Source organism: Saccostrea echinata, unplaced genomic scaffold, assembly GCF_033153115.1.
Source record: "Saccostrea echinata isolate AGI-Se365-2 ecotype Australia unplaced genomic scaffold, CSIRO_AGI_Sech_v1 ptg000002l, whole genome shotgun sequence".
In the NCBI taxonomy this organism is placed as follows: Eukaryota; Metazoa; Mollusca; class Bivalvia; order Ostreida; family Ostreidae; genus Saccostrea; species Saccostrea echinata.
Window position 1 is genome coordinate 1,694,785 of NW_026889751.1, and position 15,189 is coordinate 1,709,973.

Below are 15,189 nucleotides of genomic sequence, written 5' to 3' on the forward strand. Positions count from 1 at the left end.
GGCTATATAGATCCTACAGTGAAGGTGAGTTATTTCTTTGAAAATCTTCTTCTCTGCCCCTGGGTTTTGTTTGAACAAACTAAGTAAACTGTTATGATACGCAAGGATGCCTCTTCCAAAATTGTGAATTTTATGACCCCAGGTTTAAGGGGGGGGGGGGGGGGGCTTATATTGATTATAAAGTGAAAAAGCAAAATTTCTTTGAAAATATTCTTTTCTGCTTCTGGTTAAAAAAGCAAAGAAGCTAAGTGTATAGTTATGATGAGCAAGAGTGCTTCTATCAGAGTAGTGAATTTCATGACCCCTGGGTCAGATGTGTTGGTGTGAGGGTGGGGCCCTTGATAATGTAGTGAAAATGCATTAATTCTATTAAATAATCCTGTTTGCTCCTTAGTGTTAAGCAGATAAACAAAGTGATTAGTTATGATGAGCAAACCTATTGTCCCAAGGTCAGAAGCTCTAGTGTTTTTTTTTTATTGGGGGGGGGGGGGGGGCTCTATTGATAATATAGTGAATCTGTAGTAAAAATGCATTATTTTTTTAAAAATCTTCTCCGCAACTGGGCATATCTGAGGCAAACAGCGTAAAAGTTTTTATAAGGAAGGGAATTTTTACCAGATTTTTGAACATCTGGACCATTTGGTCAAGTGTTTTGGTCCTGGCCAGGTTTCAAGTTTCAAGTTTTTATTTAAAACAAAGACCCCAACTGGGGTATATGAATGCAAATGATCTAACAATAACATACAAGCATGAAATGAGTGGCACTAATGTTAATTACTATATACATGTACATGTATAGTTCAAAACGTCAAAGTATAGAAGGCCTCTGCTAGTATTAAATAAATCATTACAACATATTTTAAACAGTTGTTTTGTTATTATTAATTTATTACTGACAATAAAATTTTGCAAAATTTGGCAAGTCCAAAAATGACTTTTGCGTCCTTGCAATTTAACAGGTCATGAAATTTAATAACATTAGGGTTAGCATAAAACATATTTGGAACAAGTTTTTTTCGTTCTCTTTTGAAATAAGCACATTCTAAAAGATAGTGGAATTCATCTCCTAAATTGTTAGAGGTACAAAGATCACAAATTCGATCATCTCTGTCAACACCCCAAAAGCGACCCTTCTCAATTGGAAATCTGTGATTCATACATCTAAATTTACATAAAGCTTTTCTCAAATCTTTTGGAAGATAAATCAAATATTTTTCAAAACAATGTTCTAATTTAAACAACCTATAATTAAGGGTTTTTGGCATATCAAAAATACTGGCATACCAATGGGGCTCTATTAGTTTGTATTCTACTGAGAGGAGTTATTCCCCTTTGTTATTTACTTTTGATAATTTATCACTGTAAATAATGTACTTGAAAGGTAAATAGAATAAGAGAATTATGCAAAAACTTTTATTGTATAATACAAAAAGTACTTTCATAGTTTTAATGATCAGATAGACTTGTAAGTAGTAGATAAATAAAAATGAGACAAAAATAACTTGTCTTATTAAATGTTCATCAAAGACCAAGAGTGGCCAATGTAAGACATTTCAACAAGGGATTAAAATAGTACAGAAGCATTGATAATTTGTTAATATACTGTATGGTGATAGTGATAGATGGGGAACAGATTAGAACCTAATTTATGAACTGTTTATGAATATTAAGACCAATTATTTTGTTGATCACGATCACCCTATTTTTCTTGCTTTTGGGCAACAAAGCGTCATCTTTCAGTTCATTTTATACTTTATGCATCCTTTAAATTGTTGTATCATACTCAGGTGACCGTTAAGGCCCTTGGGCCTCTTGTTCAATAATGCCATTAATTTTTTGCTATTTCGTAATTATCTCCCCTTGGAGGGGGGCGTGGCCCTTCATTTGAACAAACTTGACTCCCCTTCACCCAAGGATACTTTGTGCCAAGTTTGATTGAAATTGGCCCAGTAGTTCTGGAGAAGAAGATGAAAATGTGAAAAGTTTACGACAACAACGACGACGCCACTGACAGACAACGGACAAATTTCGATCAGAAAAGCTCACTTGAGCCTTCGGCTCAGGTGAGCTAAAAATCACAGACAACTAATCGTTAATACGAAACAAGAGTGATATTCATCCTTAGAAAGTTCTTCTTTGTTTGATTTTCTTCTTGTGTAGTTTTATGAATGAAATGTATAACAGCAAGCTAAAAGACAAAAAACAAGGGTAAGATAATGAAGAATAAACGTATAATAATACATTATAATGTTTTAAACCAAGTGCAGTGTACTGGGCACATTAAAATCCGGGCACTTCGTTTTAATGTACCATCATCAAGGCGTGTGGATAGAAAAATCTTCTAGTCTTTCTTAGTTTAACATCAGGTGCGATTTCACGGAAGGAATTCCGTGTTGGCCACAAATATCCAGCTGAATTAGTGTACACTGTCGATCAGTAGTTTTCAGTGCTGTGTGCTCTTTTACGCGTATTTATGTGCAATATGTTATTTCATGATATACAATTTTATATAATGAAATATGGAGATAACGAACAGTATTCAAGCTCAAAGTCCATTAAAACAATATAAATCAGGAGCAGAGCAAACAAGAACCTCCAAAAACAGAGGTGGGATCAGGTGCCATGGAGGAGTGAGTATCCCCTGCCGATCGGTCACACCCGCCGTGTGCTCCTTGTCATGATCGGTAAATAACAGGAAAATCCGTCTACAAATCAGTGTGTAAATAATGGCCTCACAATAAGTATGAAAAACGTCAGTCAGCATATGACTTAATATTAAATTGTATTTGCTGACAAGGTCATTGTACCGAAATGATGACTTTTAACGAGACTGTTGATATTCTTGTTTCATCAACTGGTTTGTCAATAACTTACCTCGTTTTAGAAATTGTTCATTCGTAGAGCATGCTCTTGCGTTTCGAATCAACTGATAGATCCATATGCAGGTAATAAGGGTATATTGCTGCTTTGTTTTTAAACTACCATTAACGTCTTTTTTTCTAGTAAAATAGCCAGATATGAAACAGATGTCTCAGACTCTGTGGTATCTTTTATTTCAAGCTCACTGGGATATATCGTGTCGACATATGGATGGAAATAGCTATTGTTAATTAGTAATACGTCGTAGATATATCTAAATGTCGAGTTGAAGGCCACAGCAAGATATTTCTTTTTCTCATGTATAAGATTTTAAATAAATTCTGCTTCATATGAATACAAATATAGGTCTGCTAACAACGGGGCGCAATTGGTACCCATTGGGATCTCAACAGATTGTTGGAAGACCTGGTCTCCAAAAACCACATAAATATTGTCAATCAGAAACTCAAGCATCTTTTTAATATCAACTTCAGAGTACTTGTGTGTACAATCAGAATGTTTTTTTACAAAATAATTTTGCAAATGAACAATTACAAGGTAAGTATATTTACGAGTTCCATTTTCTTTGCAAAAAGCAGATGTAAATGATGTCAAAAAGCCTGGACTTTAATTTATCGTGAGGAATGGTTGCACAGAGTTGAAAAGTAGTAAGTTTTATGATATTAATTTTGGTAAAATTGTGTGATAAATAACACTCCTACTAATGTGTTCGGAACATTTTATTTTTCGGTGTTCTGAAAATTATAAAACCCGAGGAGTTCCCAGTAGTTCTCACAGTAGCTCTGGCGAGATCTAGCGTGACTACAACGAGATAAGGTAAATTATTCACGGAAATGTGGCAAGGAAGTGACTATAGCACGTCGAGACATGGTAAACAGAAAAGTTATCTTGCGTTTCATTTTTCACAACTGAATAATATCTGTAGAAATGTACTTCAATCTGTCTTGAATTCATTCAAACGTCAATAAGTATTCTTCATGACATTATTTTCTGCACTTATGTATTAAAATTTCTTTTTGGACAAACATACTTGCATGAGAACTGGGACTATACTTTTTGGTGTTAGATTACATGTAGCCAATGGGGTACCAATATAGCTTAATCTGAATGTGTTGAATTGCATTTAGGGTTACTATGGATACTACAGGAATTTTACGCTTGAAAAAAAGGGGGAAAAAACAAGGCGATCGGAAAGGCACAAAGAACATTTGCATTTCCATGCTGTCCATTTTTATTCTATTATTTCCATGCCCACAATTACAAACAATTCATTTGTAACATGCTACATAAACTTGGAATTCTAGGTTTCTCAAAGTCATACTATAAGGCGATTTTCGTCTGCATTCCTTTGTTGTACTATCGGTGAATACAATTGTCAGATGGGTTCCCTGACCAAAAAGTACAGATGATCACGGGTATTGTAATATGAAAAAAACTTTGTTGTCCATGCCTAAGGGATGCTATTCGTTTTCCTTAACCTTGAAGCGCTAGTTTTCTGAACGTTGAACATACTACATTTTTATATGCATTTTCTAGTTAACAACGTAACAGCAAATTACAAACGCCCGTGGCATCATTTACAGTTTCTACTCTTTGTTTTTTTTTTCATAGAAACAGTTTTTTCTTTAAATTGTTTTTTAATCAATTTAATATCGATCGTAGATTGAGTTGAACCACGTGTTCGAAGTAAAATGTAAACATATAGTTGACATGTTAACGTTGCTATTCATTCAATGATTGGTCAATTGTTTGTGGTAAGATCCTGTGCGCATTAATAACAAAAGCCATATAAGGTAAACAAGGTTTGTCATATACGTTTTTTTCTACCAGCTATCGGGTGATTTTTGAAAAATTAACACTACTACGCTCCAATTTTCGCCGTAAATTATCACAAAAGCGAGGATTAATTAAGTAGGTTATGATTTTTTAAATCCCACCCATTTCTGTTTAAAATCTTGAAAATCTTTCAGAAAGATCTGGAAACACGTTTTATAGGACATGTTTTTAAAAGAAATATATTATAGCAATTTCCCGTTTACTGCCGATTTTATTTATAAAACCGGTTTACCCAATAACCTTTGAATGGGTCAACCTACACCACGTGCCTCGAATTTAAATCACAATAACATTAGTAGGGGTGAATAATGTGGTATCATAATGACCCTTTTAACTTATATAATGAAATATGGAGATAACGGACAGTATTCAAGCTCATCAGTCTTTCAAACAATACAAATCAGGAGCAGAGCAATCACGGACCTCTAAAATATCAGAGGTGGGATCAGGTGCCATGGGGGAGTGAGCATCCCCTGCCGACCGGTCACACCCGCCGTGTACTCCTTGTCAGGATCAGGAAAAACAAAATATCCGTAGAAAATTCAGTGTTTAAATAATGGCCTAACAACTAGTATGAAAAACATCAGCCAGCATTTGACTTCATGATAGATTGTACTTGCTGACAAGGTCTTGTAACGATTGTAACAACATACAATCAGTCAATAAAATGCTTTTCCTCTTACAGTTTTATTCTGATTCCAATATATCTTGGTACTTTTGGACTTCACTAAGATATATAATTCTATATATCGGTTCTTGATTTAGATGAACAGTTTCGCCATGGTTACTAAAAATAGAAATTTCGCCAAAAATCTTTCAAAATGCTACTCTTCCTATAGTTTAAGTCCGATTTCATTAAAACTTGGTACATTAGTAGACTATATAAGATACATGTATACAGTTCTGCTTATTGGCTTTTGATTGTATTGAACGGTATTGCTATGGTTATTAAAAATAGAAATTTCGGTGAATTTTTTACAAAATGCTACTCCTCCAGTTTCAGTCCTATTTCAATATAACTTGATATACAAGTAGATTCATCAAGAAACATATTTTTGTATTTCAGTGTCTGATTTTTTAAGTGTTTCCATGGTTTCTTAAAATAGAAATGTTTGCAAAATTCTTTCAAAATATTATGCCCACTACAGTTTTTGTCCAATTGCAATTAAACTCGACTCAGAAAGAGACTAAACCAAGGATCATATCTATTTATTGCTGTTGCCATTGTTTCAAGTCCAAGTACTACCTTTCTCTACGTTTGTTAAGTATAAACCAACACAGCTACAGTCTCGTTCGAGACTTCTGGTTTTAGAAATTGTTCGTACGTAGAGCATGCTCTTGTGTATCGAATCAACTGAAAGACATAAACCCCATATGCAGGTGATAAAGGTATATTGCTACAAAAGTAAGAGAAGTTGACGATTGAAAAGTTGAAGTCATCACGTTTATCATAAAGATTTGTTGTAAGGTTACCATTAACGTCTTTTTTCTAGTGAAACAGATCATGCACATGTGCCTTTATATTTTTGAAGTAATAAAAGTTACAGCAAAGATTAAAGCTTCTCAAAACTGCATCAAATTTCAAAATCAAGGTCATGAGGTCTAATATCATAATACAATCTGAAAGGTCTTGTCATAAGTTATGCCCAAAATGAAAAAAATATGAAAGCCCTGTCTCTTCTGGAGCAAAAGTTCAAGTTTGTGGTAAGCAGGTCAAACTTCAAGGTCAAGGTCATGAATTTAAGGTCAAATATAAGAGATAATCTATCGAAGTTATCAGCAATGAAAAAAAAATTTGGAAAAGTAGGTCAAACTTCAAGTTCAAGGTAAATAATATTTTTAACCAAATATTATATTTGCTGTTTGTTTACTGAAAAGCTCTCTTACGTAGTCGACGATGTCAGAAGCTAATTTTAGAAAAATAATCCAAAATATTTAAGTTTATCTCAGTGAGTTCTGATTCTTTCACTTCACAATCAATAAAGGTACTACTAATACTTTAGTTATCGAAGGAAATTCTCTTACCATATATAAATTTGGGACCTTGACCTTTCACTTTTTTTTTTACCTCAAAATCAATACGTGATTTTATATTGTATTAAATTAAAGAGAAATCAATTTATTTGAAAACCAATTTATTTGGTAAATGATTTTTTTTCGTTTGACCACAATTCCAAAAGTCTTCTTTTAATAATAAGGAATTATAATATTTAATTGCAAAAGTTTAAGGACTTTTAGATATATCATCTGGAAACTTAAATTTAGCATTTCGTAGTTTAAAATAAATAGGGGTCTTTTTTATGCCCCTGGATCGAAAGATCCCGGGGGTATATTGTTTTTGTCCTGTCTGTCTGTTTGTCCGTTTGTCTGTCTGTCTGTTGTCAACTTTAACCTTGCCCATACTTTTGATTAGTTGGAGCTATGACTCTCATATTTTACGTGTATTCCTTGTGACAAGACCTTTCTTTGGGTACCATCATTTTTGACCTTGGAGTTTGACCCACTTTTGCAAAATTTTATGAGACTTTAACCTTGGCCATAACTTCTGAACAGTTGGTGCTTGGGGGTTCAAACTTTACATGTGTATTCTTTGTGACAAGGCCTTCCTTTGGATACCAACAACTTTGACCTTTTGACCTTGGAGATAACTTTTGAATGGTTGGAGCTAGGGCTTTCATACTTCACATATGTAATCCTTGTAACAAGACCTTTTTTGGTAAACCAACCACTTTGACTTTTTGACCTTGACCTAGGAGTTTCACCTACTTTTGAAAAACTTTAACCTTGGCCATAACTTTTGAACGATTGGTGCTAGGGCTTTCTTTCTTCACATATGTAATCCTTGTGACAAGACCTTCCTTTGGATACCAACCACTTTGACCTTGACGTTTTACTTACTTTTGAAAATCGTTAACCTTCGCCATAACTTTTGAACAGTTGCAGCTAGGTTTTTCAAATTTCACAGGTATATTCCTCGAGACAAGACCTTCCTTTGGGTACCAACATTTTTTATCTTTTGGCCTGGATTTTGACTTGCATTTGAGAAACTTTAACCTTCGCCATAAGCTGCCATACGGGGGCATCAGTCTTTCACAAACACATCTTGTTAAGCCAAAGCTACAATATAAATTTTCATAGCACAATCTAAAGTTAGAGCTATTATCAAAAAACAAACAGATTGACGGACAGACAGAAAGACGGATTGACAGACCCAAATTAAAATTCCTCGCTTTCGAAGAACGCGGAGACAAAAGAAGGAAAATCGACAAGATTTCAGCTCGATGTTCGGATAATCTTTAATGATGTGTAATCACTTTGCAAGGATTCAAAGAAAATAGACTCCACAACCCAGCATTGCTCCCTTTTCAGGTCTTGGGATTTCCATTCGTCGCAAAGGAAATTTATAAAATTTTTGTAGTAAACAACTGGCAATTAGATTCTTCAAACTGACTTTTCTACTTAATCTCCAAAAAATTCTGTAACACTAATTGTTATTTGCCTGTTAGAAATTTTAATATTTTTTCTCTAGGAAATCCTAACTGATTTGACAGATGTATAACTCAAAATTGTGATAGTTGTATTTCCAAATATCTGCACACGTTGTTCGTCGGAGAAACCTTCGATACAAAAACAATTTAGAGACAAATGAGGATAAATGTTAAGATGTTTGAAGATAACTGGTATTGACAGTCACAAATGTTTGAATGCGGGCAATAATTGAGGAAAATCCCTGTTGTACAGAGTTCTTTGAAGAGTCTAGTGTGCATGTATATGTAACTTGTTTTGAAAATCAATATTACTGTAAAGCAAATCGTCATAACTACGAAACACTTCAATTCATTGTCATCCTTGTACATGTTATCAAGGACCGGTCCGAAAATCCACATCACGCGTATCGGACCGGCGTGCAAAAATCCACATCAAACCAGAGGTAACGTTGTATAAAGCTTAAAAGTTAATTAACTTGTTTATTTAAAAATACATGTAATGTAAGTCTTTACTTATATTTGTGGACTTAATTTGTTTGCAAAGGCCTAAAAATGGCTCTATTAGATTTTAAAGCATAAGCTCATAAGGTCATAAACATGCCCGAAACATTCTTAAATTACTTTCTGTTAACTCGCATATTTAGTATTTTGTATATATGATAAATAGAATACAACACACTAAAATCCATATCATGTCATATCAGCCCTCGAGCCCCATAAGGGACCACTCGGGCTGATATGATATATGATAGGGATTTTAGTATGTAATATTCTCTCTCTCTCTCTCTATATATATATAATATTCATATGGGGGTAGGGTGTGTGTGTTTGTTTATTTGTTGTTTTAACGCCCCTCTCGAGAATTTTTCACTCATATGGAGACGCCACCAATTGCCGGTGAAGGGCTGCAAATTTTGACCTATACTGGGCACTCATGGCCATTGAGCAGTGAGGGATCTTTTTCGTGCCAGCACCTACTGCGACACGGGACCTCGGTTTATACGGTCTCACCCGAAGGACCACGGTGTGTGTGTATAATATAATAATGAATGTATATTGTTAAACAACTCCCTATCGTCGCCCGCGTGGCGCAGTGGTTGGAGCGTTTGCTCTAGAGTCGCGCTGTAAGGAGTAGATCCTTACGTCGCAGGTTCGAATCCACTGCAGGACGTGGAGACCGGTCCTTCGGATGGGAAATTGATGTTTACCTAGCGGATTCGAATCCACAATGACCGATCATTCGGATGAGACCGTATAAATCGAGGTCCTTTGTCGCAGTAGGTGCTGCACGAAAAAGATCCCTCATTGCTCAAAGGCTGCAAATGCCGAGTTTAGGTCTAAATTTGCAGCCCCCCCCCCCCCCAACGGCAAGTTGTAGCTTCTCAATATGAGTGAAAGATTCTCGAAGGGACGATAAAGAAACAAACAAAACCTTTATAGTTTCCCATTAACAAGCTTTTGACCTTTTTTCAGGTTCATGTCATCTTTCAATCTAAATACATATGAGCAATCTTTTTGTCATGAATAATCTGCTTATTTTTCTCCTCCTAAAATAAAAAAGTTAATATAAAATAGTCTGGATATTTCTGATTTTCATTGAAGACCCTCTCGAAATGTCTTGCACTGAGGTTCATGGCTCACCAATGAAACTTTTCTTCATTTTTTTTTTCTCTCACAATATTTTTTCTACACCTTTTGGGCTCTTAAACTTCAGATATCACAGGGAAAAATGACTGAATGTTGAATGCTTAACGCTGATTCGGCAATATTTCAGGCATCCCTAACAAAATTTTACTATAGTTAACTATAGTACAAACTTGGATACTTTGATTTACTCTTAACCTTTACTCTGGAATATCTTTTGAGATTTCAAAGCTTAAAAATTCTTACATTCGATAACAGTGATGTAAAATTTGGAAATAATATGTTAATATACAAATGGTAGTTCCATTTAGGGACATTGGCAAGTCAGGGTTTTCCGGAGAAAAAAAGGTTTGATACATGGGTTTTTTCACTTATAAAATAGTGATTGAGAGTGATCTCCCGTGTCGAATTCTCTAGGCGGTGAAAACCAATAAAGCGTGTGTTACAGAGGTAAACATAAGCACGTGTACCTCCTTCAACGGGTAGAATCATCTATACAGAAAGAAAGAAAAGCTGTAATGGCTTTGTTGTACATTGTATTCAGTGACAAAGAGCCAACAGGTCATTATTTACCATAGTTATGCTCAGTTTGCTGGGAAGGGCAAAGATGTGTCATATGCTGAAAGGTAGGTCGACCATGCCGACTGAGAACAGGTCTTAGGTCGTGTGTAGGAATCGGCATTTAGTAACTACGAATAAAAGTTAAAAATAAATCCATGACAATATTTTAATGACAATGTGTTTCAATTCAGTCAATTACATGATAAAAAAAATCAACCAGTCTCTTGAGCAATTTTAGCTGTTAAGGGACGCAACTCAAAAATGATGATCGGTGCCGGTATATCCATGTCTTGTTTCTAAATATACATTTTCAGCCAAAATATCTAGAAGTCATAGGAAATGAAGATACAAGAATGTATATAATACAAAAACTGTATGAAATAAATGGGTTTTGAAGAAATATTATGGTGAAAAATTATGTAGGTCCCTTTTATCAACATTTCACATTGGAAATGTATTAAAAATTGTGAAAACACTAATTTGACAAAATCTAAAAAAGAATGATGGATTGGTAGGTAAAATGATCCAGAATATAGCCTGTTTAGTACATTTAAACCTACTCAAAAGTTCTTGAAAAATTCTATACAATAACCAGGAACCTTGCCATATCCTTAATATAAAATACGTGCTTGTATGCATTGAGGAACAAAAAATATAACAATCTAAAGTCCATCGTGAAAATACTTTGATTTACTAGTGATTTACTAGAAAAAAAAAAACTTTGATACTATAGTAAACTATAGTTAACTAGAGTATTTTTGTTAGGGATATTTCATGGTAACATTTATTTACTGTGGTTTACTTTCTCTAGCAGCCCCAGTGAGCCTACTCTTTCGAAAACCACAGAAACAATTTTTGGTGTTTAAATCCTTAATACGGAATACAGTTTAACGTCATATCCGATGAATTGTTCAAAATTGGACATACATACGTGACAAGACCTTTTGGATTGTATTATAATTTTTAACAACATGACCTTGATCTTGAAATTGATGCAGTTTTGAGAAGCTTTAATTTTTGCCGTAACTTTTATTCATTCAAAAATTTAAATCTTTTTTATGATGAACAGACAAGACGTGACACAGAAGACAGTAAGTTATGCCATAAACAATTGCATCCCGACCACTAAGACACCACAAGCGAGGAATCACAGTTCTTTAAATTTGGTTATCATTTATGATTGACCTTAATCCTACATTACGAGTATCTAAGGATGAAGGCTTGGAATGACACTAGATTTTACGATTTAGTATAAGACCTCTCGAGGAACATAACACGTCCGCTATTTTGGATAGCCGAGTATTGTATGGTTTATTATCATTTTAGATGCAATACGAGAACAATAATGGACTTTGTGGTAGTTATGCTACACTTGGTTGTGTGTTCCACATCTTTTTTTATCCTTTTATTTTCTTCTTTTTTGTACTAGTGTGGTCAATGTGATAATGGGACAGTTATAATTAAAACATTCAATAAAGTAGATTTTTTTTATTCTTTACTACTCTGAAAGAAGAGCTGTTTGTTAACGAATATCAAACTTTATTTAACAAATTAATCAACTCTTTTCCTTTACTTGTCATGCTAATCGAAGCGTGCATTACATTTAATGAGGAAACAGAATAGCTTTACGTTCATTCTAGTTACTTTGTGTTCACCTGTGTATTAGATAAGTGATCAGAAATATGAGGATCTGTCTATGAGGAAATCTCTAAGTTGTATTAGTAGGAGTGGAATGAGTCGATATACACTATAAGAATTCGATGTACTCACAACCGCCAGTCAGAGAGCACACCGATAAATGGCGCGTAGAATGTTCGGATTATTTCGCTAATTACCCAGCAACTCGTTTCATGTGTGCGTTCACCAAACCGGTGGAGTCTTCCGTAATTATATTGAGATAATTACATATTTTGATGTGAATGTGAGAAGGTTTTGATAAAATTTTTAAACATTTGTAGTGATGAACTTAAGCGATACATTTAACTTTTCAGACTTTGATACCCGGCAGCATGAGTACCCCCTGGATATGCTCGTTTCCATCCCCGCCGGGGAGGTGGCCGTAAAGATAACAGTATATACTCTACTGATTTTGATAGCTTTAATAGGAAATACTCTCATCATATTGGTAGTTTTGAAAAATAAACGAATGCAAACGACCACGAACTATTTTCTTGTGAATCTGGCGGTGTCCGACTTGGTAGTATCCTTAAGTTGTTCTTGGGTTCATCTGGTTGACGATTTGACCGAAGGATGGGTTCTTGGAGACTTTTTCTGTCCATTTAACACTTTTGCTCAAGGTAAGATGCTATTCAAATTCAGTATATATATATATATAATATTTGTAAAAAGTTCTAAATTCTAATGTTATTAAAAACTTTGACATATGTGTATATATATTTATAAAATTAAAGACAATTCTTTCGGAAGGTTAATCCAAATCAAAAATATAATAATCATTTTAACATCCTTTCACGGTAAATTGTAGTATGGTTTCCATTTTTGATGCCATTCATTTTGTTGTGGGCGAAAAAATCGAATGGTTATTTAACGATTGCAATATTTTTTTTTTTCAAAGTTAAAAGCATTATTCTTTGATTTTGTTCGTACTGTTAAAAAAGCTTTGCATAATTAAGATATCAGAGTGCTTTACATAACTCTTTTGTTGAGCATATCACGCAGGTCAATAAGTTTTCTATTGAAGATGCAGAATAAATGTCAAGTGGTTGAAGCTTGAACGCCAGTACTTAACCCCTAATACATGTTGTTATGGCACAGATCTGATAAATAAATTTACACATTCAAAAAACATGCCTATTACGTTCATTTGCGAAACTATTTTGAAATAAATTTGCAGTGCTCAATGAATAGCAGGTTACATTTGTAAAGACTGATAAATTTGTATGGATCCTGATGTCAACTTAAAACAAAATAAGTGCATGTTCTATGGAAGAGGAATAACAGAATTCTACATTTTATCGTTCACACTATCTAAAGCCTCAAATCCTGCGCGGACTTTTCACATGAAGGTTATAAGCACCATACATGTATTAACCACCTCTTTTCGATGCTTAGAGATCAAAGCCGTGCAATCAGTTATTTCATAATTGTGTATATATGACTTAAAGTCGTTCTATTGTACTCCAATCTATAAAAAAATGAAAAGTAAAAACCTAGAAACTATTTTTAACAATCTTATAACCTAATATAATTATGTATAAAACGTTCCCTAATGGATCCATGATACATGTATGTACTTGATCTTGTGCAGCATATCAGTGTTGTATTATTAATTAGACTGGAAGCACCTGTTTTGTTACTTCAAATTTTTTGTAGCGTGTTTCTTATTAATTTTTGCCATGTCATATAGTCAACGTTCTGCGTGTAAGAAAAACCCTGTTTTTTTGGTATTGTAAAAAGATTTAGCCCTTACTAAGCAATTGCGAGTTAAAAGTGAAAGAAATGAAAATAGTGAATATTTCTAAAGCATAGAGATTGGAGAAGATTAGATATGCAGCTTTTTAACTTCTTCACGAGTATAATTTATATCGATACCTAAATCACAGAATGTATTCCCTGAATTATGATAAAGAGAATTTATGTCACCTTCGTTTTTCATTAAATCCCTCATTTACACTGGAAATGCCATTCACATTTAACATGGAAATACTCCGGAGATAAGACATGGTTTGTAAGAGTATTTAATGAGTTTTTCTAAAACATTTCCCCAAAACATATTTTTTTCTATGTAACCATGTTATAAATATAACGAATATTTAATGGTAATACGACTTGCACTTTATAATTTTAAGCTTTCATTTCTCAAATACAAGAAAGTGAAACTAAGCAACATTAAAAATGAAATCAATACTTAATCGTTTTTTCCCTTAATTTTACTGCAAAGAAAATATAACAATGATAAAATTACAACAAATCAATTTACAATTTTGCTTTAATTCATATCACCTCTAGTGTTGGCATCTACAGACTCGTAAAAGGTATAATTTATTACCTTTAACATTTTGTTTCTTATTATACATGTAAATAACGATTGTGTATATGTTGTTTTTCGTAGCTTAAAACATTATTATTAATATTAACCCTGAACGAAAAAAAAACGTGTACAATATTTTTTTACTCTAGCTCACAGAGGGTAAAATTATTAAAATTCATTAAGGATACCTTGAGTTGGCAAGATTCCGATTACCCAAGATCAGATCTGTCCTAAAGGTGAAGCCATTGGAAATGTTAACTCCGCCCACAACGTCTTTCATTGGTCTACATCAACGGTGGATCTAACACCATAAATATAACTTCTGCTTCTGGGGGAATTATTAGTAATTGTTTTAAAGAATTGAGTATTCACAGGTATTAATAAATTACTTTTATTTTGAGGAAAATCAGTAAAGGTATAATACTTAATCATAAACACATATAATTTGGTTTTCGTAGAATTGGGGTATACCTATGACAGTTGAACATAGACTTGTTCAGGCATAACTTTTCTTCACCACATTCAATCATTGCAATTTTACATTGTCGGAATACAAATTCAATTTTTTTGGAACTTTGGTATAATAACATTTACCTGCTTAATCGTCTTCAAGTACACAATTTGCTGGAAGGATTTAAGAATAATTTTAATTCTAAAATAGAAGTTTCTTGAGTGCAATTATTTCACGTCAATTACATAGATTAACAGTGATTTGAATGGTGATAAATAATGTAAGTTAAAGAGCTATCTTATCTGTTACATAACTGTTGCGGATTCTTGATCTCGTGC

At 33.8% G+C, this 15,189-nt stretch overlaps 1 protein-coding gene across 2 annotated transcripts in view; it reads left to right on the forward strand.

Annotated features, from left to right (window-relative positions):
* Positions 1-12,063: 12,063 nt before the first annotated feature.
* The window catches only part of LOC133178328 (QRFP-like peptide receptor), a 28,581-nt gene continuing 25,455 nt past the window's right edge, over positions 12,064-15,189 (forward strand). Inside the window, exon 1 of one of the 2 annotated variants that reach the window (XM_061313062.1) lies at positions 12,064-12,706. In XM_061313062.1, the coding sequence (XP_061169046.1) occupies positions 12,370-12,706 (337 nt within the window). In that variant the 5' untranslated portion in view covers positions 12,064-12,369. The remainder of the gene's footprint in view (positions 12,707-15,189) is intronic. The other variant, XM_061313061.1, reaches the window with a different exon arrangement.